Source organism: Anguilla rostrata, chromosome 1 (assembly GCF_018555375.3).
Source record: "Anguilla rostrata isolate EN2019 chromosome 1, ASM1855537v3, whole genome shotgun sequence".
In the NCBI taxonomy this organism is placed as follows: domain Eukaryota; kingdom Metazoa; phylum Chordata; class Actinopteri; order Anguilliformes; family Anguillidae; genus Anguilla; species Anguilla rostrata.
This window is the reverse complement of record NC_057933.1, coordinates 46,887,602-46,912,858: the sequence shown is the minus strand read 5'-3', so window position 1 is coordinate 46,912,858 and position 25,257 is coordinate 46,887,602. Positions and strand designations below refer to the sequence as shown.

General features: G+C 42.7%; 1 protein-coding gene across 2 annotated transcripts in view; it reads right to left on the bottom strand.

Moving 5' to 3' along the window:
• LOC135256652 (F-actin-uncapping protein LRRC16A-like) overlaps positions 1-25,257 on the bottom strand; it is a 104,063-nt gene that overhangs the window by 57,414 nt on the left and 21,392 nt on the right. For both annotated transcript variants that reach the window (XM_064338626.1, XM_064338617.1), the window contains exons 3-9: positions 15,219-15,269; positions 9,950-10,009; positions 7,970-8,091; positions 5,231-5,328; positions 4,280-4,350; positions 3,103-3,176; positions 1,976-2,051 (exon numbers count right to left, since the gene is read on the bottom strand). In XM_064338626.1, the coding sequence (XP_064194696.1) occupies positions 1,976-2,051; positions 3,103-3,176; positions 4,280-4,350; positions 5,231-5,328; positions 7,970-8,091; positions 9,950-10,009; positions 15,219-15,269 (552 nt within the window). The remainder of the gene's footprint in view (positions 1-1,975; positions 2,052-3,102; positions 3,177-4,279; positions 4,351-5,230; positions 5,329-7,969; positions 8,092-9,949; positions 10,010-15,218; positions 15,270-25,257) is intronic.

The window sequence follows — 25,257 nt, the reverse complement described above, 5'->3', positions numbered from 1 at the left end:
AAGGAAAGTTATGCACTACCACGAAAAGCTTCAAACCTTTATCCTTCCTTCAAAACAGAGCAAACCGCAGCTTTTATTGTTCCAAAATCAAAGGTGATTTGGAAGCGGCTATAAACCCATGTTGATATATGTGTAACACCACCGGTAAATGCTATTTCAAAGGAAACCACTCTCACACACACATCTGAGCCCTTCAGAGAGGTGCACTGTGGGAAAATAAGCATTTAACAGGCTTTTCCAACACCTGACTGGATACACTTGGTAATCCAGAGATAGAAATAAATGGGATAGAAAATATCATATTGTTTTTCATTTTTCCTCTGGGACAGCAAGCAAGAAGAAAAAACGGTAAGCTTTTCTGAGAGAAAAGGATTCTGGGTGGCAGGATTCCTTGCGTGGGTGCACTCTGAGGAATTCAAGACATGAAATGCTCCCACGGAGGACACTGTCCATTGTGTTCTAGTGCTGCTGTTTGCCCCATGGGGGGGTGTGTCGGCCCGCACGGCCAGTCCACAGAGGTCGACACACAGAGCCGGCCAAGCCACGGTTACTCAGGTTCAGGGCAAAATAACCTCGCTGGGCGAGAGTCACAGCTTACTTTTTTGTTTTTTTGTGAAATTATGCCCCATAGAATGCTATTGCAGACAAAAGCCAGCCTTGAGGAATTTCTCATCTGGGCATGCCCGAACGGATCCCAAGTCTGGTGGCGTGAAATTCTTTTAGGGTTTGGAGAGCCTCATTATCCGCCACCCACAGACCGAGTAAGAAGGGACTGTGGTTCCCATCAGTACTCACCCTTAGCAGTCTGCACATCAGCAAATACCTATCACAACCCGTCTGTGACGCCATGCATTACCATTATAGCACGGTGAAAAACAACAGAAAACAGCAAAGCACAATGCAACGCAATATAATAAACATCACGGCTGAGCACAACACAAAACAAAGGACAATACGTAGCAGCTCAATAATGCATAAAAACACAACTGTACAGAGCAAAACAACACAAGGTCTAACAACTTGTAAAATCGAAATATATCAAAATACAACACATCAGAGCGCAATACAGCACAGCACAACATAACAGCATGACACAACACTACACAACACAACACAGCACACCACAGCAGGTCACAATGCAAACCATCCCAGCGCAGCACAAAGGCATCTCTGAGACAGACACAAATACACAGAGGGGGAGAGGAGGAGATGACTGCGCTTTTCTCTGACGTGCCTGAATCTATTGTACACTTCAATGCTTCAGCTCTTTGGAATTATTTATCTGCCGCGGTAGCTGGCAAAAGCAATCAGGTCTGTAATTCAAGAATTCATCTGTCTGGCAACAGTTATTAGGCACAGAATGTTATAAAGGCAGTTATTTAACTGCAATCACAAGATCAGATTTTTTTAACAAAGCACGTAGTCGTACAATAGGATTCACTGGGCAGCCACATTGCCCAATTGCACTTAATCACAAACTACTTTGGGTGGTCAGGGTCTCAACAAAGGCTGTATTTCACGGATTACTGCAATGCATCAAGTTAAACCAACCAAATGCTGGGCTTTAGACATATGCCACCCTAATGCCACTTTTCATGACACTTTCATACATTTTAAGACCCAGTTTTGACTCAGTTTAAACAAGAAACAGTTTCCTTGATTTGATCAATGTGCCAAGGTTTTCAAACATACTCTATTACCAGCTTTCCATTTTGACTTTAGTCACTACCCCTGGAAACAACAAACCAACTTCATGGTTGGGTTTTAAGAAGCTGATTTACATTCAGAATAAACTGTTCATGTAGTCTTGGAATCATTGACCAGTGGAAAAGATCAGATCCGACTAAAGATGTTCCAAAATGGAACAAAGAACGAGGGCTCTGTAAAGAACATATTCATCTCTAATTACCAAAGAGCGCAAAGGAATTAGAACATCTGAACACACTGACATTTGAACATGTGTTTGGGAACTCACCAATTTGTAGTCCTTTGTAGAGAGCTTGGTGAACCACTGGTTGTACTCCAGGACAGCTATGATGGCAACCAAATCCCTGTTACATAAAAACAGACATGTCATTTTAACGGAACATTATTCAGCCAAAGTCAGTCGATGATGAAACAACAAAATCGAATCCCTGTCATTTTTAGTTTCATCATTACTTAGCACTAACTATCCTTATTAAATTTGAAATGCCAAATTGTAACTGTACTGTAGGCCCATATTCTCCCTGCAAAATTCCGGCGCACGTTGGTGTGTGTCCGCTGAAAAACCTGTAGCAGGCAGCCACTACTTCACACTGCAGTTAGCCAGCTGAGCAGAGGTGTTACTGTAAAAGAGGAATGCAAAACTGGCGCAGTTGGCACATGCCGATGTGAAACCTCATCAGCTGCAGTCACTATAATGAGACAGGGGATACCCTTGCCAATTACAATCCTCTTCTAAGCAATGCAACAGTAAACACGCTTCAACTGACAGGACTTCCAGTCAGTTTCTCTTGTGGAGAACATCAGAACGAGTGCCTCAGCTGAACACCACCCAGGTGTTATGCAAGTAAATTATAATTTTTATTTTGGGAAACAGCAGGACAAGCATTTCACTGAAATTTCGGCCATGAATGAGTCACTACTTATAGGATAAAGGTGGCAAAAATTTGCCAAACTAATCAACTTAATCAGTTCTAAAAAGTGATCAATTTGACTAAATACACAGTGATTAATTGCCACAATAATTAAAGATCCTAATCATCTCCACAAGCATCCGTGGAGTCCTGCTGATCGCTCTGGGGTAACGATTGGAAAAGGGCAGCTGCTGCAGATAAATGGGATCCCTTTTACGAACATAATTATGCGTCTGAATGTTTTGGGGGACGGTGGGCATCTAATAGAATTTACTTCATAATGAAAGCCAGTCTAAGACATTGTTTGTGAGACTGAAATGGTTGTTCCAATATTGCTCAGATCCTTCACCGAGTCAATAAACTGTTTAGTGTTGTTTTAAAAGAATGAACGTTTCATTGATAACAAAATAATTGTTGGCTGCAGCCCTGCTTAAGATGCAGGGAAAATAGACAAGTTCGATAAGGGCACAAATTAGGGACTTGCCTGTTTTCAAGGTGACTGAAATCCTGCAGATTCAACTCCCGTGTGTCCTGTGTTAAATAGATTGTGTCCACGTCCTTTTTTAAGACACAGAGAGGTGCATGTTAAATATTTTCATAACAGAGGGAAATGAAAGCCCAGGTGACGGCTAACAACTGACTGTAAACATTAAAGTGAGCAGTGATTGATCTCCAGGGGAAGGGTTTGGACAGTAGGGTTGTCCCAGGCTTTTCACACAGGAGCAGTGATTTCCAGAGCAGTGGCAGGGTCACCAGCAGGGATTTTGGGCCCCGTGAAAAGATCTCACATTGGGTCGCAGGCCAACCTATCCCAGCACAATTATAGCACAATTTTTTGAGGGCCCCTGTCAGAAGCCTTGGATGTGTCCTAACACTCCCACTGTCCCACCCAACCCCCACGGCGCAACTCAACAGTGGCAAGACACCAACCATCAGCAGAGTCAGCCACCAACTGTTTCAGATTCATTCAGAAGCTTCAATCAGCACTGTGAGACCATTATTCCATGCTTTTCTTTGCCCACTACAAGGATGTGAGGTTTTATCATTGCACAGAGTCATCTCTGAGATATGATAGCAATTTTGGAATTTCAAAATTTTCAATGCTGAAAGTCACAAGAAAAATACTAATTTCAGCCTAAAAAAACAACACTACACCCCAAAAATTCAGTAAGTTATGTGCACTTACTGGTGCTGAGCAAGAGGACCGTAATAATAGTCAGCACACAGTGTGTTTTTTACTTTAATGAAGAAACTGTAAGAATTTGAATACATTGATGGGCATCATACATATAATTACAGTCTTATTTATCACTGCAAATCTGGATGGCAATCTGCCCCTCTTTATATCATCCAACTCTAATTCTGGTTGCATTATGAAAGCTCTCTGTCCAATTTCAGAAAGCAGTTTGAGGTTTGTCACTCTGAGGTTTGTATCGGAGACTCTGCCACACTTTTTATACAATAACAATGGAATCCCATGCCAACCGCTGCAAAGTGTGACAGTCATTAAGAATAGAGTGTCAAGTATTTCCCCCTTGAGGGGAAAGCCAGAAGGGCTTTTTGATTTGAAGGCATCGCATATTGAAGTTAATGGGGTGTGCGCACAGCAACTGTTCTGAACAGACCACGAGCGGTAGTCATGTTCTGTAATGGATACTAACCCATTGCACTTCCTCCCTATATTGTAGGCCCATCCAGTCGCACACGCACTTGTACAGCTGGGAGAAGCCCCCTGGAGACCAGAAGACACAGAACAGGCTGCTGAACACCATCGGCACCGCAAGACCATTCTCCCCACTGCCAAAACTTAACATCTGCCCTTTAAAATTACTCGTACATGCCTGTATAGAAAGGGGTCCTTACCAAGTAAAGCATAAAAACTATTACAAATACCATTTTAGAATTGAGCCATTTTAGTCTGAGTCCAAATGACCCCAGGGGCCCTACGTCTGATAGGCTAAATAAGACAACTGTTCATATTTTGAGAGAATTTCATCCTCAAGCTATCATCAGACAAATACATTGCAGATTGCTTAAAAATGCCAAATTTTCTCTGAAGTGCCGCTTTCACGAAGAAGCCTGAAAATATAATGATGCATTATCCTAATACATTTAAAATGCATTTAATATTAGGCTGCTCTGACAAAGACTATGTAATAAATGGATGTGTAAGCTAATGATGTCAGTTGTAAATGTAGATAATTACCACAGCATTTCAAGTACATGCAAGTACACTTGACATGCAAGACATTGACATTTCAATTACTCTCCCTGACAAGTCTGAACACATACTCACTCTCTCTTTCATTCACTCACAGAGGCAGACATTCCCAGACTCTCTCTCTCTCTCTCACATGCAGACGCACACACACACAGGCACACACACACACATACACACAAAGGCGCATGCATACGCACACACAGGCACGCACACACAAACACACACACACACACACACACACATACACGTACACACAAAGGCACATACACACACACCCAGGCACTTGCACTGTCACTTTCACAAGCCCTCTCCTCCTTGTGCTTGGACTATTTGCAGTTTCCATCAGTAGATTTTCTGGTTTTGGTAAACACAGAAGTGATGAGTAGTTTACCACACGGTCCTGGTTCTGCTACATTCTGGTTCTCCCATAATGTCTGTAGGGAGGAAATCCGCTCCGGGGGCTCCATCGCCAGCTTCTTCATAACCTTCCTGCCAGGGTCAGGTATAAGGGAGAATTAAAACTACCACTCTGACACTACACACCTATTTACACCTATATCCCATTTCATAGCAATTCGGTATCAGGACAGGACTATCACACAAGACCAAACTGGTTTTACTTAAGTTTTCAGGAGTTTACATTCCAGGACAGACCACAGTCCTAACAATAAGTCTGGAAGAAAACAACAAATACAAGAATTAATTATGAATAGAAGGAAAACATTTAGTGTCGAAATCTAGAGCGGAATTGCATGTGAACATTAAAGGAGTACCATGGTGATTTTCACACTTTCTCTGTTTTATGTGCTATTTGCACAAGAGGCATTGAAGAAACACAATGAGCAAAGTATTAAATATGTCCGTTTCTGTCTTTTATTTTTGGAGAAATATGCAAGTTTAAATTATCGTCCATTTTAACAAATCCGGTTTGAGAACGTTGTCATTTTTCTACGTCACGAATACAGTAACCACTCCTATTTCCACGCCCCGTAAAGAAATCTGACAGGACACACCGTCCTGCTGTTCAGACAATGCAAATATTTGACTAACGTTAGGTTCACTTAAATTAGAGTTCCTTTAGATTATTTCTGGTTATATTCATTTAGCTAGCTAGCTAACGTTAGCTAGCTAGGAGGTTTGCTTTCATAAGGCAATGTTATCGATAACGTTAGCTTGCTAGTTCGCTTTTATGAGGACGTTATAGTTGTGCTTTTATCTTAACTTGGCTAGCTAGATAGCAAAAATTGTAACTGGATACAAGTCAACGTCCTTACCTTAGCTATCTATCGATACTTGATATACTACTAAGCTAGCTAGCTTGTGAAAATTCAGTCTCCCAAAGAGAGCGTATAATGGGTGTAGCTATGGTAACGGGGAACGGTCTGTCAATCATAGCTAACTGACAGTTCTCATTACCACGCCCAGACGGTTCGGGTGAATTTTTATAGTGGGAAATTTAGGCTTAGAAAAATACGTTTTAAAGTACATTGAAATGACTGAAGAATAAAAAAATTATGCACATTTGTTTTGTTGTTGCCTGAAGACAACTGGGAAGTGTCACGTTCAACCACCATGGTACTCCTTTAACAATTAAAAAGCACAGAAAATAACAGCTGGAGAGACTGCTCATCAGTGTAAGCAATCAAAGCAGATTAGCACTGGAAACCTGCAGAAGAATACCTGCCCTACAAACCCTGCCTACAGATGTTGCTTCATTATTTAGCATCAAAGTAGGACAATACAATAGACACGATTCACGCGGGTTTGAAAACAAGACTGTCTGACGCCAGAAACAATTCGCTCTGTCCACATTGGCCCACTTAATGGCACAAGCTACTTCACGGAACATTACCAAGCGATGACAGAGGCAACGGTGAAGAAAGGTGAGTAACAGGTGTTCCTGCTCTTCTGGGGAGATACATCACCCAGGAGCCTGCAGGACAATGGTTGCTGATTACACTAGCTACCACCAGAAGATATGCGATAAGAAATGTCAGAATAGTGGCCTAATGGCAGCAGTGTTTGTAAGGACCATAACATCAACATGTGTGAACAGGTGCCACCCTGAAAAACTGTCCAGGCGCTACATTGTGCCTGTATTTTGTTGTCTCTCTTTTTAAAAAAATCTATTTTCCCTTCCTTCTATCTCCCTGCAAGTGTACGAAGTATAGAAAAAGACACCAAAAATTGTTAAAGTTTTGTTTTAATAAGTGCAATTATCCAGCTAACCCAGTAATCCTGATTCATGAAATAAGGCCTAGAATAGCTAAATACCAAATGAGGAAAAACACAAGCTAGATGCACCAGCACTACAGAGTAGCTACCGTACGATGTGTGAGTGGGGTTTACAAACCAGAGTCTACAAGAGCCGCAAAATGCTACATAGTATACATTTAAACACAACTCTAAGCAAACCATGATCCCTTTAAATATATGAAAGTGTTTAGTTTTTGCTTAACAACCAGACTGGCTCACTAGGACGTTAAAAGCACATTTTTTTGCATTTGCTGATGGCAGCACTAAATTGGGAATTCCCAGGGATCTATGAAAGTACACAGACGCCACCATGGTTGACCACTTTTGACAACTTGCCACGCATAACATTTCCAATATATTCCCAGCAGTGGAAATGAGCAGCAATGTTGTCATCCTCTAGACTGTTAGTAATTTGGCAGGGAAAACCAAATCAAGATGATTAAGTGTTAATGCACTACAGTACACATGCAAACCTTTGGCAGACTTGTCTAAGCCACCTTTAAAGTATGCAAGATTTTTAAAAGGCAGAAAATGCTTTAAGCCAAAGTCACTCCTGCCATTGAAACAATTTATTCTTATAAGCAGGTTCCACAATCAGAATAATGCGCCAATACTGATTATACACAATGCAGCTAACTATTACAGTGCCTTTTTATTTAATCGTTGCTCACAGTATGCTATTCATTTATATAGCTGTGTCCAAGAAAATGAGATACTGGTGGAAACTAGGGATGTGAAGGCACATATCAGCAGTTATAGACAGGTTATAGGCAGTGATAGACAAAGAGAGAGAATGAGAGAGAGAGAGAGAGAGAGAGAGAGAGAGAGAAAGAGAGAGATGGGTAATGGAAGAGTGGAGACTGACAGGACCTACACGGGGGATAAACCGGGACATATCCTCTGCAGACAGCTCCCTATGTGGGCCACCACCTCATTCACTTCCTCAGGCGATGCCAGCTTCATGGACACCAGGCCCCGGTCGTACTCCACCGCCAGCTGTGAGAGGCAAACACAACCTGTCAATCATGCTCCGCATCTAGAGATACAGCACAGACGTAGGGCCCCAGGAGTTATCACCATTGAGAAAGCCTGTTGAGGAGCCTCAGTGCTAAACCTGAGTCAAATTAGGGTGCATGAGTAGGGCCTCCTAAATGTGTAACTGGGCTGATATTAACAGTGCTTCTTTCAAGCTGCCCCATGGGTTAACACCTGATGACACTTCCTAGACACACGATATTTCCCAGTCAAAACAAAGGTTAGATTTACACATCTCAAAGAACTAACGCACATTCTGGTACCATTTACTTAATGACAGTGTGAAAGGATTTGCCTCCCTCACCTCTGAAAGGCTGGCTTCTTAAAATGGAATTTTCTCTTAGATTATCTTCTGATGGAAAACTAATCCTTGTCATTTATCCAGCTGCAATCTTCCTGGCAGCTTTTACTGAAAGATGGGCTTAAATAAAGACAGGCTTTTCAGACTGATCAATACACTGATAGAAGACCAAGTCTCTAAAGTGGCATTAATTGGGTTAGGGGTTATTACGTTTGCACAACAGGAGACAGTAGATGGCGAGGGCTCATACATTACTGTCAATCAACTCAGGACTTGTTACCTCTACATTGGTCCATTAAGTAAATATTGTACAATTAATCCACAATCTGCAGGTTCCCAGTTTCTTAAATGACCACAGATGCGTGTTGATCAGTTGCCTCTTGACTGGGGAGGTCAAGGTCGTTCCAAACATGTCAGTTCTCAGTGAACTTGAAAACTTAATTAAAACTGTAATCTGTAATAGTCCTTGTTTTATTTTAACACAGCTGCTGCTGCTTCCTTTATTGATATACAATAAAAAACATTAAAATGAGCTTTTAACCCTCCTGTTCTGTTCATTTTTTAGGTACAGCAAAAATGTTCCCGGGTGATATAAACATACAGGGGGGGTTTGCAAATACATGAAATGAACCATTTTCATTTAGAATGTTGATTACACTAATTAAGGCCAGTAGAAGAAGTTTCATACTGAAAAAATAATTTTAAGTATTTTTCCTAGATTTTCAAACTTTAAAAAGGGTCAATTTGACCCGCAACATAACAGGAGGGTTAAACATAACCCTAAATTTTCCTTTTCTCCAAAGTGTCAATTACATATTTTAAATTATAGCTGCAAGCAGGAATTCCAGGGCCGAAGCACAAAGCACATCAAGCATAAGTCAGCATACCAACGAAATGAGTCCACAAGTGAGGATTTTGTATTAATGCATCATATCTGCCACTACATGCTGCCATCTAAGTTTAATCAAAATTAGTCAAACCATCCAGGAAGATATTGTTTTTTAATTTATTCAAAATGGTACCAAATCCATAATGTCCATGATAGGTTCCTAAAGGCAAGTTTATTTTGTGTACAAAGGGGGATCATTTGACATTGGCTCCATGTCCCTAAGTCAAATGAAGCAGGATTTAAGAATGCTCAATTGTTGTGTATTCCAAAGACTGCTGTACCTCTACCATATGGCCAATCAGCACCTAATTTGGCCAGTGGTGCTTGGGAGTTCGGAGAATAAAATTAAATAAACACTAAGGTGCTTGGCCCCCTAACCTGTCTTTTAGGCTGAGAACCATATTACAGTACTAAGGTCTAGTGCTTATCTAGATACATCATTCAGCAGTTCAATTACTATTAATTACTACTCTGACATAAAAATATGTACAAAAACAATAACGGGTGGATAACAATTCTTCTTGTCTACCCAGTGGTAAAGTGGAGGTTGCAACTTGCCAAGAGAGAAACAAGTTAATTTCCTGTGGTGGAACATGTCCAGATATTTCTGCACTGGTGTGATCTATTACCTGAGTAGGCTTGTTACAAGTGATTCCTTGGATTTCCAGATAATTGAAGGTCTGTTCAACCTGAAAGAGGGGAGGAGAGGAAATAAATAAATCACCATTCTAGAAATAGATTCCAGTATTACTCAGGTGAATGGGACAGACAATGGCACCGCTGTATTAAAAATATCCTTTCCCCATTAATATTTGAACACTTCAGAATATTTCTGTAGTGCCAAGAATAAATTAGATCTGGGCCATTGCTGTTTTCCCCTTCAACCTCAGCATTCAATTCGAGCCCTTTGGCCACAATTTAAACAAGCACATCATTCATTAGAAGCCATTCCAGAAGGTGTAAGCACCTGCAACACATCTATCAAACACCATCACTCAGTTGCAAACCACCCCGCCACACAAACACATATTATTTATATACACATTACATTTTATATTAGTAATCTTCTATTGCATTTCTGTGTTTTGTGAGGAGGATACAGTGGAATGAAACTTTCCAAGATTAAATGTTACCAACTGTACTATTATTAACATGTACACAGGTCCAGTTCAACTGAGGGCACACACACACAATGCACCAGCGCATTCATACACACACAAACACGCACACACGCACACACAAATACACCACATACACAAGCACACACATACCAGCACATTCACACACAGACATACTAAGCACTCACGCACACACACACACACACACGCACAAATACACCACACACACACAAGCACACACATACCAGCGCATATACACACAGACATACTCACACATTTACACACGCACACACACACACACACGCACGAACACATGCACACACACACACGTATCCATGCGCGCACACACATGCTTCCACACACACCGTACATCCAGGAGGAAGGGGAGGGAGAGCAAGCCCATGCTAATCCAGGTAGCCAAAGCTCCTGAGGCATAGGACTCAGCATGACTCCCACTGCCGCCTTGCTCCACTAATGTGCTACTGGATGCAATTCCCTCAGGCCCCCTTTTATCCAGGACACGATGACTCACATTCAGACTGCCACATTACACAGACGACCACATTCCCCCTCTACACTGCTGCATTATGGAATGCCTTTGGATTTCCTCGGCCGAGAACACTGTCTGTAATGCTTCACACACTAAAAGAGTGCATACTGCCCATTTGTTACATTTGTGCTAACTATAGCTGCAGAAACCCATAGTGTGCCAGTACATTTTTTATGATACAGTTACAACTCTTTGGCCTCCTAAGACTTCAGCACTGCCTTGTCAATGCTTCAAGAAAATATTCATTCAAATTCCAGAAGCCCATCCAAGGAACCTGGATGAAATTTCCCACCCACAATAACATCAATCAACACTACCATTGAGCCATTTTGCAACTTTCCTACTCTTGAACTACATTAATAGCAGTTTTATAAAGAAAATCAGCCAAATGAAAAGGAGAATAAAATGAGACAATAAATGTGAAAAATGACAGCTTGCAGATTTCCATCATTTGACATGGAAGACATAACTAATAAATAGACCATTCTGTACCGTCTTTCATTCAATATTGCTATAAGGCTGTTTGTTTCCAAGTGACCCAGTTCCCTGAAATATATTATTTATGTGTTTACATTTTAACAGTTGTTATATCCATAGATGATATAAACAGCTTTTAATCTCTTCTAAATTTTTTGTAAAGGCTACAGCTTTTCCAATAGTTGCTTATCTGATAGAAACCATTTAAAAATAATCAGGACCCATTACCAACCTATGGAATTTCACTGCCACGTTCAGACAGTTGTAGGGTTTACAATTCTGATAACAGTACATGAAAGCATCTATACAATGCATGGGTATTTCGCTATTTCAGTAGATGCAGTCATTCTTGATATCCTTAAGCTGCTTTTCTGTTTACACTGTGGCACTGCGCACTTAAACTTTGCCTCTCCCTGTATCTCTAGCCTCGCCACCTCCCGATCTGTTCTGCAACACCACCAGGAGGTGCAAGCGAACTAACAAGCTTGTTGCGGAAGCAATGACTCAATCAGGGCCAACAATTACTCATTCAGAGGCGACCGTCCGTCCCTCAGAGGCCTGGGAAACACAACCCTCTCCCCACTGCTGCATCATCAAACAAGTGGCTGGCATGCACGAGCACATCGCAAAACCGATGCCCCTTGTCTGTACCCATATGGAGGAAGCACAGCACGTTTACAGCCATCCTTCCCTACCGCACACTTTACAACCAGGTGAGAAGTTCTTGGTTCTCATTCCTGACTTAAATAAGTTTCTTGCTTCCTGGCAGGGGCCGTACACTGTAGTGGAGCAGATGGGGGCAGTGAACTACTGCCTGGAGCAACCTTGTCAGCAAAACCAACAACAGGTATACCATATAAACCTGCCGAAGAAACAGACAGAGGGGGTCCACTGCTGTACCAGTCTCACTATGCGCCACCGCCAGTCACAGCCAGTCAGAGACAAAGAAAGCGTGAATGGGTAAGCATCCCGGGCCCCACTAAATCCAATCACTAAAAGAGCTGTTGTCCCAGTTTCAGGACCTGATCTCCTTTTGTTCTGGCTGCACTAACCTGGTCCAGAACCGCATCCGTACCCCGTCTGGCACAGGGGTAAATGTGTGGCCCTACAGGGTGCCCGAGGCCCGGCATTGTGCCATCTCTGAGGAAGTGGCGTGCATGAAAGACCTGGGCATAGTCCCTGGTCCAGCCCCATTGTCATGGAGCCACAACAGGACAGCTCGCTCTGGTTTTACTACAACTTCAAGCACCTGAATGCAATTTCCGACTTCGATGCCTATCCGATGCCACAAGCAGATAAATTCATTGAATGCCTGGGTGAGTCCCGATACATCAGCACTTTGGATCTAACAAAACTTTATTAGCATTTTCTTCTCGGCCAGGCTGCCAGGGAGAAGACCACCTTCTCAACCCCTGGAGCTCAATACCATTACCAGGTCCTCCCCTTCAGCCTGCATGGGGCACCTGCCACCTTCCAGAGGCTAATACACGTGTTGCTCCGGCTGAGGCAACCTTCTGGCACGACATAGTCGTCCACTGCCAAACCTGGGTGGAACACCTGTGCCACCTCCAGTTGGTCCTGGAAGCCTCAAGACGACTGCCAACCCAGCCAAGTGCCACCCTGCACATTAGGAAGCCCACTACCTTGAGTACACCATTGGCTGAGGCCTAGTCAAGCCCCACCTGGCAAAGGTGGTTACTCTGCAGGACAGGCTCTGCCCCACCTCAGAAAACAGGTATGCGTCTTTCTAGGTCTAACAGGCTACCGTAGGTGCTTTGTCCCTCACCTCTCCACAGATGCCTTAGAGATGGGATTGGGATTCGTTCTATCACAAGCCACCAACTTATAAGAACACCCAATCCCGTTCCTGGATCAGAAATTACTACCCAACGAAACCAGGCACATTGCCATAGAGCAAGAAGCCCCAGCCATAAAGTGGGACATCTCCCATCTCTGCTACTACCTCCGGGGCTGTTAATTCTGCAGCTGGTCACTGAACATGTGCCGCAACAATGGATGGCTAAAGGAAAATACAGAAATGGTATGCATAACTCGCTAGTTTCTTGCCCAAAAAGACTTTGTTTTACAGGTGGTGCATTGTGTGAGGACCCAGCACGGCAATGTAGATGAGCTCTCTTGTATGCACTCACTCAAACCTAAAGTCCACCTCTCACTGTATCTGGCCTTGCCTCTGTTCTGCTCCAGCGCTAGGATCTGCAGCCGTGGCAGCAAACTAACGAGCTTGTTGCAGCAGCAATCACTCAATCAGGGCTAACCAACCATCCCTCGTTACCCGCCCCAGCTGCTGCTCAGCAAGTGCGCTTGAAGGAGAACCTAAAAGTGGCCAGAGCTCAGTCTCCAGAGAGCTCACTTAGAGTTCCAACTCACACTAACACCTCACAGAAGACGAAGCTCCATTCCAGGACAAATCCTCGCCTTAAAGCCTCCCCGTCTCTCCTGAAGCCGACTTGCTATTTTGTCGGGAAGCCATCCCCACCTCTAAACCCAGCTTCTCCCAAAGCCCTGCACTCTCGCGGCCCGGCTGCTTTCATGTATTAAATAAACCAGGCCAGTTGGCTTGAACTTACTCCTTAGTTTCACCTTGTCTGTGTCTACCCTAGTTTTCATTCGTATGGCAGCACTACAACATGCACAAGCTTTCTGGTTCAGAAATTCATTATAAATTTGTTCAGAATTTTAAACAGTTCTTTCTTTGTACTTCTAACACGAATCAGCCTCCAGCTCCATTTTGTTTCAGAATGGTGCTAGCAGTATAGAAGTAGCCATAACTAAACTTTAAATTTTACTGGCTAGCCAGCTACGTGGTCTGATGATGTCCTATGATGATGATGTTACTATGGGGAATAGTCTTAGAATTACCTCGGGTGTGGCTTAAACCCCCTTGTTTAAAGTCCCATGCTTAAAGCCAACAAGAGCCCTGGAAAAGACCGTGGGGAAAGCAGGTGGTCCATAAATCTTTGTTCCTGAGTTCAGTCTCATTACACAATGAAATCTATGACGTGAAGGGGGAGTGCACTGAGGGCCCTGCACATGTACAGTCAATAAAACAGAGTGACCTCAGGAGGCTGTGATGTCATCTCACTTAGTAATCAGGGTCACTCCAGGTGAGAATGTCACGTGACAGGTCAGCAGCAGGGTCATGCAGGCTTCTCTGAGGGTCAAGGTTATAGCACTCTACTAATCCAAAGCCCAAACAAATACTATCACTATGTTACCACCCAAACAAAAAACTGACTCATTAGGCGAGGTTCATTTCACATGTGCCTGCAGCTTTATATCCATCATATTTCTCAGACAAGGTAACACAATTAAATATAGGTTAAAAACAAACAGAAGAAGATAAAGTATTTTGATTTGGTCTCCAAACAGTGATGAAAGCTTCTGAAAGTCTTACAGCTAATTAGTCTTCCATAACTATATTACAGGTGACATGTACACTGTAACACAATGAATCCAAACACACTCAAAAATTGACACCATGGGATTGAGTTTTTCTTGTGCGCCTGACATTCCTGGTGATGTTTGTATGCTCATGAACATTCATGAGCAGCATGGCGGACACTACCTTGGTTTACAATTCAAATCAAAATGTGCATGTGCAAAAAATGCTGTCTCAGCCCACCACACAATAGAAGCCAGCAGATCCCAGAACTCAGCAAGGATGAGAAGGGAGAACCAGCGGAGGAACTTGTCGGTGATTAACTGTGGCACGGGGCAAAGGGGATGTCTTACCTTACTGGGGATCCGTGCTGTCAGCAGGTATGCCCGATGGGACGCCAGAGCCTGTGAACAACATGAATAGTGATTACATTAGAGACAAGGCAGAGCAAAATAAATGCACAAATACATTATTTAAATCTAGAGAATATGCCAATATATTCATCATACACGTACATTATATTATTATGTCACCCCTTATACTCCTTTAACACCAGGGTTGAACTAATTGAATGCGGGTTGCCAGCACCAATAAATCTTCAAAATTATTAAGTGTGCATGGGCTTCTTTTAGGCACACAATGAAAGGCAGGGCTTTTCCAATTGTGACTGCATTAATGGCAGTGTAGAAGGGTGAGTACCCCTAAAGATTTTCTTCCAGGCTTTCACCAATGCAAACAGTAGACAAAAATAGGTTTAATAGCTCTTTATTTGCAATTCAGCTGAGAGTATAAACGGCTAAAGTTGCAGTGAACCCTGAAAGAGGCATGCAAATTGTGGAAGTTAAAAAAACACTCTCTTGCCCATGGCATTTTGGTTCATTACGTTGTAAAGACAACAAAACAACCCACTGACAACAAAGGGGTCTCCAGAGTTTTTCCTGCATAGAAAAATCTTTGGCGTGCACCAAAGCAAAATGTGCCAGCGTCAAAGCAGAAAAAAGGGAAAACAAACAATTAAGACTACAGTTGGAATATTATTCATTTGGTGGCAATATGCAGCCCCCTGATAGAGAAAAAGCAAAGAGAGAGAGAGAGAGAAAGAGGGGAGGAGAAAGAGAGAGTGAGAGAGAGAGAGAGAAACATAGCAAGACAGCAGACTCAGGGAAAGTCAAACGTGAAGTGACTTTGCAAACACATATGGAGAAGTTTGTGGAAAAACAAACTGGAGTCAGAGCCAAGGTACGGTTAAAGAAAAAAAGGCTAAACATGAAAACCATTCGATAATAGTGGTTTATCACCCAGTTCTATAGTACTTATAGGTAAAAACATTTTTCAATTTAACTACAAGCATAGAAGATTGGATTTAAACATTTTTTTGTTTGAATATTTTGTATAGTAGCCTATCATTTGCAGGTTGTATATTACGTTTTTTACTATACAATTTTTGAATGTTATTCAATACTTCACTATTCAGTATTTACGCTCCTAATAAAAATAGTTAAATTGAATAATTATTACATTTTTATGTTTCTACTGTTACAGTACATTTCAGTTTACTTACATAATTTGTATTGGAAAACCAAATGCAGTCATACCGACAATTATATGAAAAATATGACGAAATCCTGATGAAATCCTAGATGAAACCCAAAATGCGTTTCTAGGTCGAAACGCCTCAAAATGTTGGAGCAGGTCACACCATACTTTATCCAAAATATTAGCGAGATGCCATTTTTAATCAGTGAGATGACAGCAGACTAGCACTGGGTGATATGGTCTGTAATTGATATGGAAATTTCATTTATTTAATAGTAATTTCTCATATTTCTTATGCTAAAAAAAACTACTGTGGACCTGGGGGTGTAGTTATGGCCCAATGATGGGTAGCACTGTGGATGTAGGTTTATCAGTCATGCATTAAAAAGGGCTCTATGCTGGGCTTTGAGGAGGGCTGTAAAGGCCTAGAAAGGATGCAGAGCAGGTGAAAACAGGCACTCCGTCAGGTTACAATGCACACAAAAGACCAAATCGGTTGGTCTGTCTGTTCACCAATCAGCATGCAGGGAAGAGAACAGTGGAAGGTGAAAAGACATAGCTTTGTGCACCTTATGCCAAAAATGAATCAGTGTGTTTAAGATCTGTGATTATGAATACTTAATTCTTAATAACACCTACATATATGCATATTTTATTAACTGCATGTATGTGTATGAACACTGTATGTGGGTATACACACAAACACACACAACAGTGTATGCAAGTACACTAGTATTCACTAGCATTTCACAGTAGTGCCTTCAAGTGCACCAGTATTTAATCAGCGTCTAAATCGTGCAGTTCTTTGACATACTTTCATTACAATACATGAACAGAACAGCCAATGAAAACGGTGCAGCTTCTATCATTTCAATGTTCATCAAATTAAACCAGGACAAGAACAGCGGTTGCTTCTTTTATAACCGGCCTTTTCTCATCTTTGAAGTGCTTTTTTTGTGTCTCATCTACTTTCCTCTGCTGAGTGATTCACGCAGTATAATTAGGTTCGTTACGCTCAGCTCAAATGAGGTCATCCACCCAAATCAGAGCAGCCCTGTTTTTAGAACCCGCCCAGGGGCTTTTCTGGGCGACATCACCCTGATGTCTGCCACTCAGGACTTGGAGCAGGGAAGAGAGGATTTTAAATCTAGTAAGAGGGACATGAATAAATCAAATCCAGGGAGCCAAACTTCTTTTTTGGTGTAGTGCAGTGGGCTGAGGGCAGAGAGTGGAGGCCTCAGCGGGAGTAAGGCTCTTGTGTCTGAGTGCACGTGCCCTGGTGCCTTAATGCAGCAGGCTCAAGACTGAAAGGGTACGTGAATGGCTCTAGCTAAAGCATTAATGGGTTTAGAGAGTACAAGAGAGCAGTAAGCCCTTAAACTGCACAATGAACTGCACAACGTTTTAATGATAAATTATTAAATAATGAATGCAGGTAGGTAATAAGTAAAATGAAACAATCAATAATAGTGCTGTGAATGTCTATTTTATTGACTCAAAAGCGTTCATAACATATAAATCTACAATTTCATTTGTTGAAATGAAAATATTTTGTGAAAAGTGGCTACTGAACTCCAGAAATATCATGGTGTAAGACTACCTAATATGTTAGGTAATATTAACATAATAAACTTGCTTATGACTTCATTTGCTTGAGATGGCATGCTACATTATTTATGCTTTCCGATTAATTGTTGCTGTTAGGTTTCACTTGAGCTGGCTTACTCAGCTGTACAACTCATACAGTATATGACATATGCCAATATTTATGTTATAGTATCACAAGTTACTTGTCATATCATTTGATGTATGTATGTATGTGTGTATGTGTGTGTATACCGTATGTGCATGTGCCAGTGCACATGCCTATTATGATGATTTACATAACCTATTTCATATTCAATAGAAACTTCAGACCTTTTTTGTGTTAAAGCGTTTCAGCAAAAAAAGACCAGTTTTCATAAGTGCTGGACCTTGATTCACTGGGTATGCTGGACTGCAAATATGATTTCAGCAGTGCTATCTGCACCTCAGCAGTGACAGCCTCAGGGTTCTTACCCACTTATCCCACTCCCACTTATCAGCCTATAGGGAGCCCAGCTCTCTCTGTCACGGGTTGCCAGTTTGAGTCCCACAAAGCCCCTACATAGGAATGCCGAAAGAGAGCCACTCCACTATGCAGACTCACGGGTCTGTGTCAGGACAGAATGCTAACGCTAGCACTCTGCAGTTTCCTGACCACCTGTCTCTACGGGCATCTACCCCTGGACATCGGCTCCCTGATGGAAATGACAGAAGTTCCATTGCCTGCATCCAAAGTGGAGAGATGCCCTAAAATGTTTTCCCCCCAAAGACTGTCCCTTTAGATTCTTGCTTCTTATAAAGCAATACTTGGATGGAACCATACACCATAAACTGCACTATGGGCAAAGCCGCAATGGTGAACATCATCTGTAGCCAATCGTATGGCGTCCTCTCCAGACAGCAGTGGTGGAGAATGATCTTAAGAGGACCGCCCTCATAGTCAGAACCTTTTCAGCCAGCGCAGTATGGCGTGAAGTGCTGAAAAAGCAGAGGAAATGCACAGCAGGTGCACCAGAGGTGACGCCGAGGGACCAGTAGGGGGACGGCATACTGTTAGTCTCCGCGGCCGATGCCATTCCAACCGGTATGTGCATCCCCATGCCGTTGCCATGGTGACCGCAGGCCCACAGCACATCCATCATAAAAGTTGCATGTTTCAGCGGTGTTAATCTTAAGCTCAGGGTGCATGCATTCAGAAAACAGCATGAGGAGGAGAGATGACTAGGATTAAGATGTGTGCTTTTGGTGATTGCTGTTCTAAACCAGGTCAGCATTAAACCTTAATTATGTGCAGTTAACAGACTCACTTATCCAGAAACGCATTCACAGCTTCAAAGCTCCACTTCAAACACATCATACCTATTATGGAGAAATTTTTTTTTGTTGATATTACATTACATTACATTACATTACATTACAGGCATTTGGCAGACGCTCTTATCCAGAGCGACGTACAACAAAGTGTATAACCATAACCAGGAACAAGTATGACGAAACCCCTAGAGAGAAGTACCGGTCCAAGTACAGGGAACAACCGCATAGTTCAACTTGGACCCTGATGGTTAAACTGATTAACACTAACAACGAGAACGGCAACAACGCAATCTATGGAAAAATAAAAATAAAAATAAATAAAAATACAAGTAGTTGTTAAGACAGTTGATGCGCCTAAGTCACCTATGAAACAGCTGCCTAGTTACAACCCTAAGTTTAGTCATTTACAGGGGGGAAGGGAGGGATGGGGAAGGGTGCAGCCTGAAGAGGTGGGTCTTCAGTCGTCGTTTGAAATGGGTCACAGTCTCAGCTGTTCTGACCTCCACAGGGAGGTCATTCCACCATCGTGGGGCCAGAACAGACAGGAGACGTGTTCTGGAAGTGCAGGTGCGAAGAGGGGGAGGTGCTAGGCGTCCTGAGGTAGCAGAACGGAGGGATCTGGCTGGCATGTAGGGTTTGATATGATGACTATTTTTTGGCTGGACCGCAACAGTGGGGCCAGCCCTACAAACACGAATGTCTGTGACTGAGTGAGTGACTGAGTGATGAAGTTACACCACTGGTCGGCCGATTTATGACGTCACAACATTGGTCGGCCGGTCCAGCCATATACTAGGTTTTAACCTGGTCTTGTTTCACAATATATACAACATGTAAGCTTTATTGCTGCAGTAACATGTAAGACAAGAGGAGGAGATCCTATAAGCTCCAGGTCTACAGCTACACACAGCACCAGATCAATATGGAGTGGTTTCACTCTGATCCCTGGTTGCAGCCTCTGACTGAAAAATGAAAGGGAGGAAAGGGACTTTTGCTTTTCTGAATCACTGAGCTGGAAAAACGGAACCAGTGTTTTTGATGTCACAGCAGCGCTGATACAGGCTGGGTTCACCTTTGAGTCTCTTCTCAGTACAGTGTGCTACACCAACCGCTTCTTGAAGCAATTACAACACGTACCATTTGTCCACTTGTGTAATCCACAATAAAACTGACACAGTACACTTCATTCCACACTCGACAGTTCTGTCCAACAGATAATATCTGTGTTCTAAAAAAAAATCTGGCTCTAGCAGCTGTAGACTTCACTGCAATTTTTCTGCGTTTGATCCAACGTACCCAATACATTGAGCCATTTTCCCAGGACCATCAAATTCAGACTTCCATTGATGACTTTGTGTCAATTGCACACACCCCAACGATTTCAGACTGTCCGCCTTCAGGATTTGCAAGCCATTCAGCTGGGCCTTTGCCACTGTGAAAAAAAAAATCAGATAAACCGCACCGGCTGCGAATTCAATTCTGTCCGGACATTGAGATAAACGCGAGGCAAATTGATTTACTTCAACAGGGAGGAAGAATGGCTCACTTCCTTTTTTATCTGCAACTCTGGAGAGCTTTATTCTGTTGAAAATAAAAACGAAGAATATCTACAGCCAAAAGATAAAACCATAATCATCACGCAGCTTACGCCCTCTATAGTCAATGCTATTAGGGCCATTTCAACGTAATGAGAATTCACTGTATAATGATTAACTGTGTAAAGCACTCCTTGTTGTGGCTCCAATAACAGCACAATTACAGGCTGGACATTAAACAGTGGGACTGAGAAAGCACACCAGGGGTTTTCAAATCAATTTAATACATTTAAATTACTAGCGCCAAACACAGGGCTTGTTTTAAATGTGGGGGCAGGCCAATCAGGTGATTCTGGAACGTCCGGAATCTCTCTCTCCTTAAGTGTCGCTAGGGCCCATGGATGTTCGTCATTACGCTCACTGACTCAAAAAGTCAGTCGGGCATCGAGGCATGGAAAGGAAACATGCGTTCAAATTCCCTCAGTCTCCACTACCCTATCAACCCCCCGGCCCCACCCTTGCACGCTTGCATGTGTGTGTGCGTGTGTGTGTGTGTGTCATGTGCGCATGTGTGCGAGTGTGTGTGTGCATGTGCGCATGTGTGTGTGTGTGCATGTGCATGTGTGTGTAGGGGGTTATTTTCAGTAGCCGCCTCTACATCTGCCCAATAGCCCGGGAGCAGCAGCACTGTGGAGATCCTCTGTTCCAATGGCGCGTTTTGATGCCTGCTGGCACTCCGCATTAACCTACTTATGACCAAACCCAGGGTGGGGAGAAGAGCAGAGACCTCCGAGTGATTCCACACACAGCAGCCTGGCTGCGAATTAAGGCTTCGTTTCATATGCTGCCTTGGCTTTGGTTATTTTTTGTACGCATAAACATGGCCATTCCCTTGTCAAGCTCCAACACTCTGTTTAGGATTCAACACATGCTTCATACCCAAATGATGAGTCCAAAAAGATATAAATGAGAACAGAAAAAATACATTATTGAATTTAGCTAATGCTGAATTCAGAATGACATCAAATAGACATTTTTACCCTTTATCTCTTCAAGATGCAACTGCTTAAAAGCAGGAATTGCCTAGTGGAGTTCCCCCACATGTAGGCAACATAACATGTATGTTACATACTACACACCATTCGTGATTTACCTGAAAAACTCCATACTCACTATTTAAGTTTTATTTCAGTTCTTTACATTGCAAGCTAGCTAACAGGCATAGGGAGTCAGCAAATGATCAAACTATTGAGGTGAAACAATCCAGTGAACTATAATTGGCCAGCTAGCTAGGTCTGCATGTTAACTATGTTAACAGACAGACAGGAGGAAGTTTGAATTTTGATAGCAAATTGTATGTCAGCTAAGTAGCCAATTTGGTAGGTAGCTATTTGGCATAGCAAATGCACAGTACAGGGTCTAGCTAGCTCCAGCTCCCCTAACCTTTTCAGCCTACTTTATTAGCTAGCAGCACCATTTCATTACCAGGCTATGACACTCTAAAACAAAATAATGAAAGAAAAAAGAACATAATTTGTATTTCAGACAAATAAGCAAACAAGTAAGCGAAACATTGAAAAAAAGTAAATGATGCGTTGTTTCCAACAAAAATGGGCAAAGATCCTCTGTCAGGAGACTGAAAACCTAAGGACTTTGGCTCAGTACAGTACTAGGGTGTGAAGGTAAAGCGCAATGAGCGCATTTATGAGGTCATAGGAAAACAACCCAAAGTAACAATACAAGGCTGTGCTCTGTGTGTCCTTGCACATCATTACATGTCTGAAATAGGGGGGATGCTTAAAGATGTAATTACAGTGGACCACTGGATGTTGTTGTGTAAAAACATCACAGCTTTTCTTATTTACTACCTGTGTTTAACCACATAGCCACTCAATACTCTTAAGAAAATGGCAAATAAGCACCCCGAAAATACTACTGAAAGAACAAAAATAAAAAGAACAAATGCTTCAAGTCATTAGATGAGTTTGAACTACTGGTTCTATCATCGTACAGCAGTAAAATTCAGTTCCAGTCATATGTTTAGGGGCAATCCACAGCCTGAACAAGGCTGACAGACTACTACAGTACCTCTGGCTTTCATCACTTGCTTTGATGTTGCACGCTGGTAGGGTGGTGAATAAATATTGCATGTGCAGAACTCCACACTCTACCGGGAGAGCAGACTGAATTGCCCTGTCTGTCTCCACTCCAATGTTACCCTTTTTATGACAGAGTCGGCAATTTACTCATTTGCCCTCAGTGAACAAACACAAAATCACCGCTCTGCAATCACGTCACACTGAGGTCAGACCCCTCTCCGTGGTAACAGGATGAATGTGATTGATGTCATCAACAAAAGAGAGGTTTGCAACCAAATGGGACTGAGTTGAGTAAGAGTGGAACACGCCTGCTGCTTATTTGCCTGCTAGTTTCTTGGGCTAATGCTAAATCCAAAACCACTGGTCACATTTTCATCTGGCTGTCATACATGACACCCTGGTGCAGTAGATGCGCGGGAATTAAATTGACTGGAAAACGTTTAATACAGCCACAAAAACCTGCTGACACTGCACTAGATGTGGCGCTGTAGCAAGTTCTGATTGACGAGATGGAAGAATTAAAAATGGTGTGCCATATCTCCTTTTTATCATACATTCATTAATGTCTGCTTCACATATCTCCACTTGCAGAGCTAGAGGGGTTCGCTAATATATCCATCCATCTCCAGTGTTTAATTAAAGTTACTGCTTTAATGTCACCTGATGTTCCTGAGGTAAATTAGTCGCTAAGCCTGAACTCTGCAATTCCAAAGCAGAGCTCCCTTTTACTTGGCCAAAACATTTTACACCTCTGCAGCACACACAGTATTGCCACCCTCAGTATCCTAGTGTGCATCTGTCAGCGCCTAAGAGCTCATGTTGAAAGGTGCTTTCAACATGCCTTCGCTTGTTAACGTGATCCACGTGTGCCAAAATTCTCTACACACATCACAGGCTGCAAGCAGGGGGCGCCATTCTCCTGACACCCTCCCTGACCGCTAACAATGGGTTTCTCTCCCAACCGATACGCTACACTAGTCTGTCCAGTCATCCAAAGAGCAGAGCCTCTCCTCTAACACAAACCTCCACTGTTAACGCCCAATAATCAAGAACCAGCCCACAAAAGCATTTACTACCTCAGGACCTCAGGACTTTTTAACCAATCACACCACTGGAAAAAAAGAAAGTAATGACAAGTGAAAGAACCAGAGAGGTTTCAAACAAAGGCTGATACTCCCGCTCTCTCGTCTTTGTCATTTATGAATTGTTCCTGCTCACCATAAGTCCATAAGAGGGAAGATTTCATACCAATGCGACACAACAGACAACAAAGACTGACAGCAGCCCTTTCTGGACAACTGACAGCTATGGCAGCGGAGCCTATCAGTCCGGCAGGCCTTTCAGGTCTGGACTTAATCTGGTTTCATGGAATATTTACATTAATAGCACTGGAACAGCAAAGAGGGCCGCTGAAGACATTAAAATTCTCCCTCTCTGTCCCGCAGGTCGCTGAGGGATTAAATTATCTCGATTTGAGAATAAGGAGCCTGGCATATCCCACCAGCTCATAGTCATATCTGAGTGGTCTGACGGGCAGAGAGACCGGGCCTGAGAGTCCTCCACGGCCTCTGCCCCCTTCAACCCACCTGATTGGTTTAACCACGGCATTAGGCTTGAGAGATAAGCCCTGTCTTCTCCCCTTTGTTATGCTGAACGCTGAGAGTCAGCACAGAGGGCGAATGAAAGATTAGCCTGAGCGGTGGGGGGGTGGGGGGGTCTATTCTGAGAGTGAGATTGAATTGAAAGAGGGTCCAGATAAAATCTCCAATCCTTCCACAAGCCCTGGCAGTGACAGACCGCGCATCAGGATTGCGGTTCATGGCACTGCACCTTTGGACCGCTGAGCGAGGGGACCAGGACCTCGCAGTCCAAACCGCCCGCTCCTCGCTGTCACTTCAGAGACACTGTATACAGCACAAACCCCAAGATTAATGAGCCAATCTCTCACATCCATCAAGAAAAGGAATGAACCGGTTATCATATGAACTCAGCTTCCGCATTTAATAAGTCAATGTACAGTAACAGCAAGCTAAGCAGGCTGACTCGTCCTGAGAGTTAAAACAAAAAGGTTTAAAAAAGGTTACACAAAGGGACTTCCCGTTACACGTTCACCTGCCTGGTGTTGACCTCCCGGTGATAGTTTCTGTTCCTCAAAAAAAAAAAAACTTTCAACCTTAACTGTTTAACTTTCCAACCAGAGGCTCACAATAAAGCATGATCATATTTTCAGGAATCTTTGCTAAATTAAGCCTCACTTAAAACTGTTTCAAGGCTCATTACAGATTACTACATTCTTCCATTTTGGCCAAAAACGGGAGGTAGTA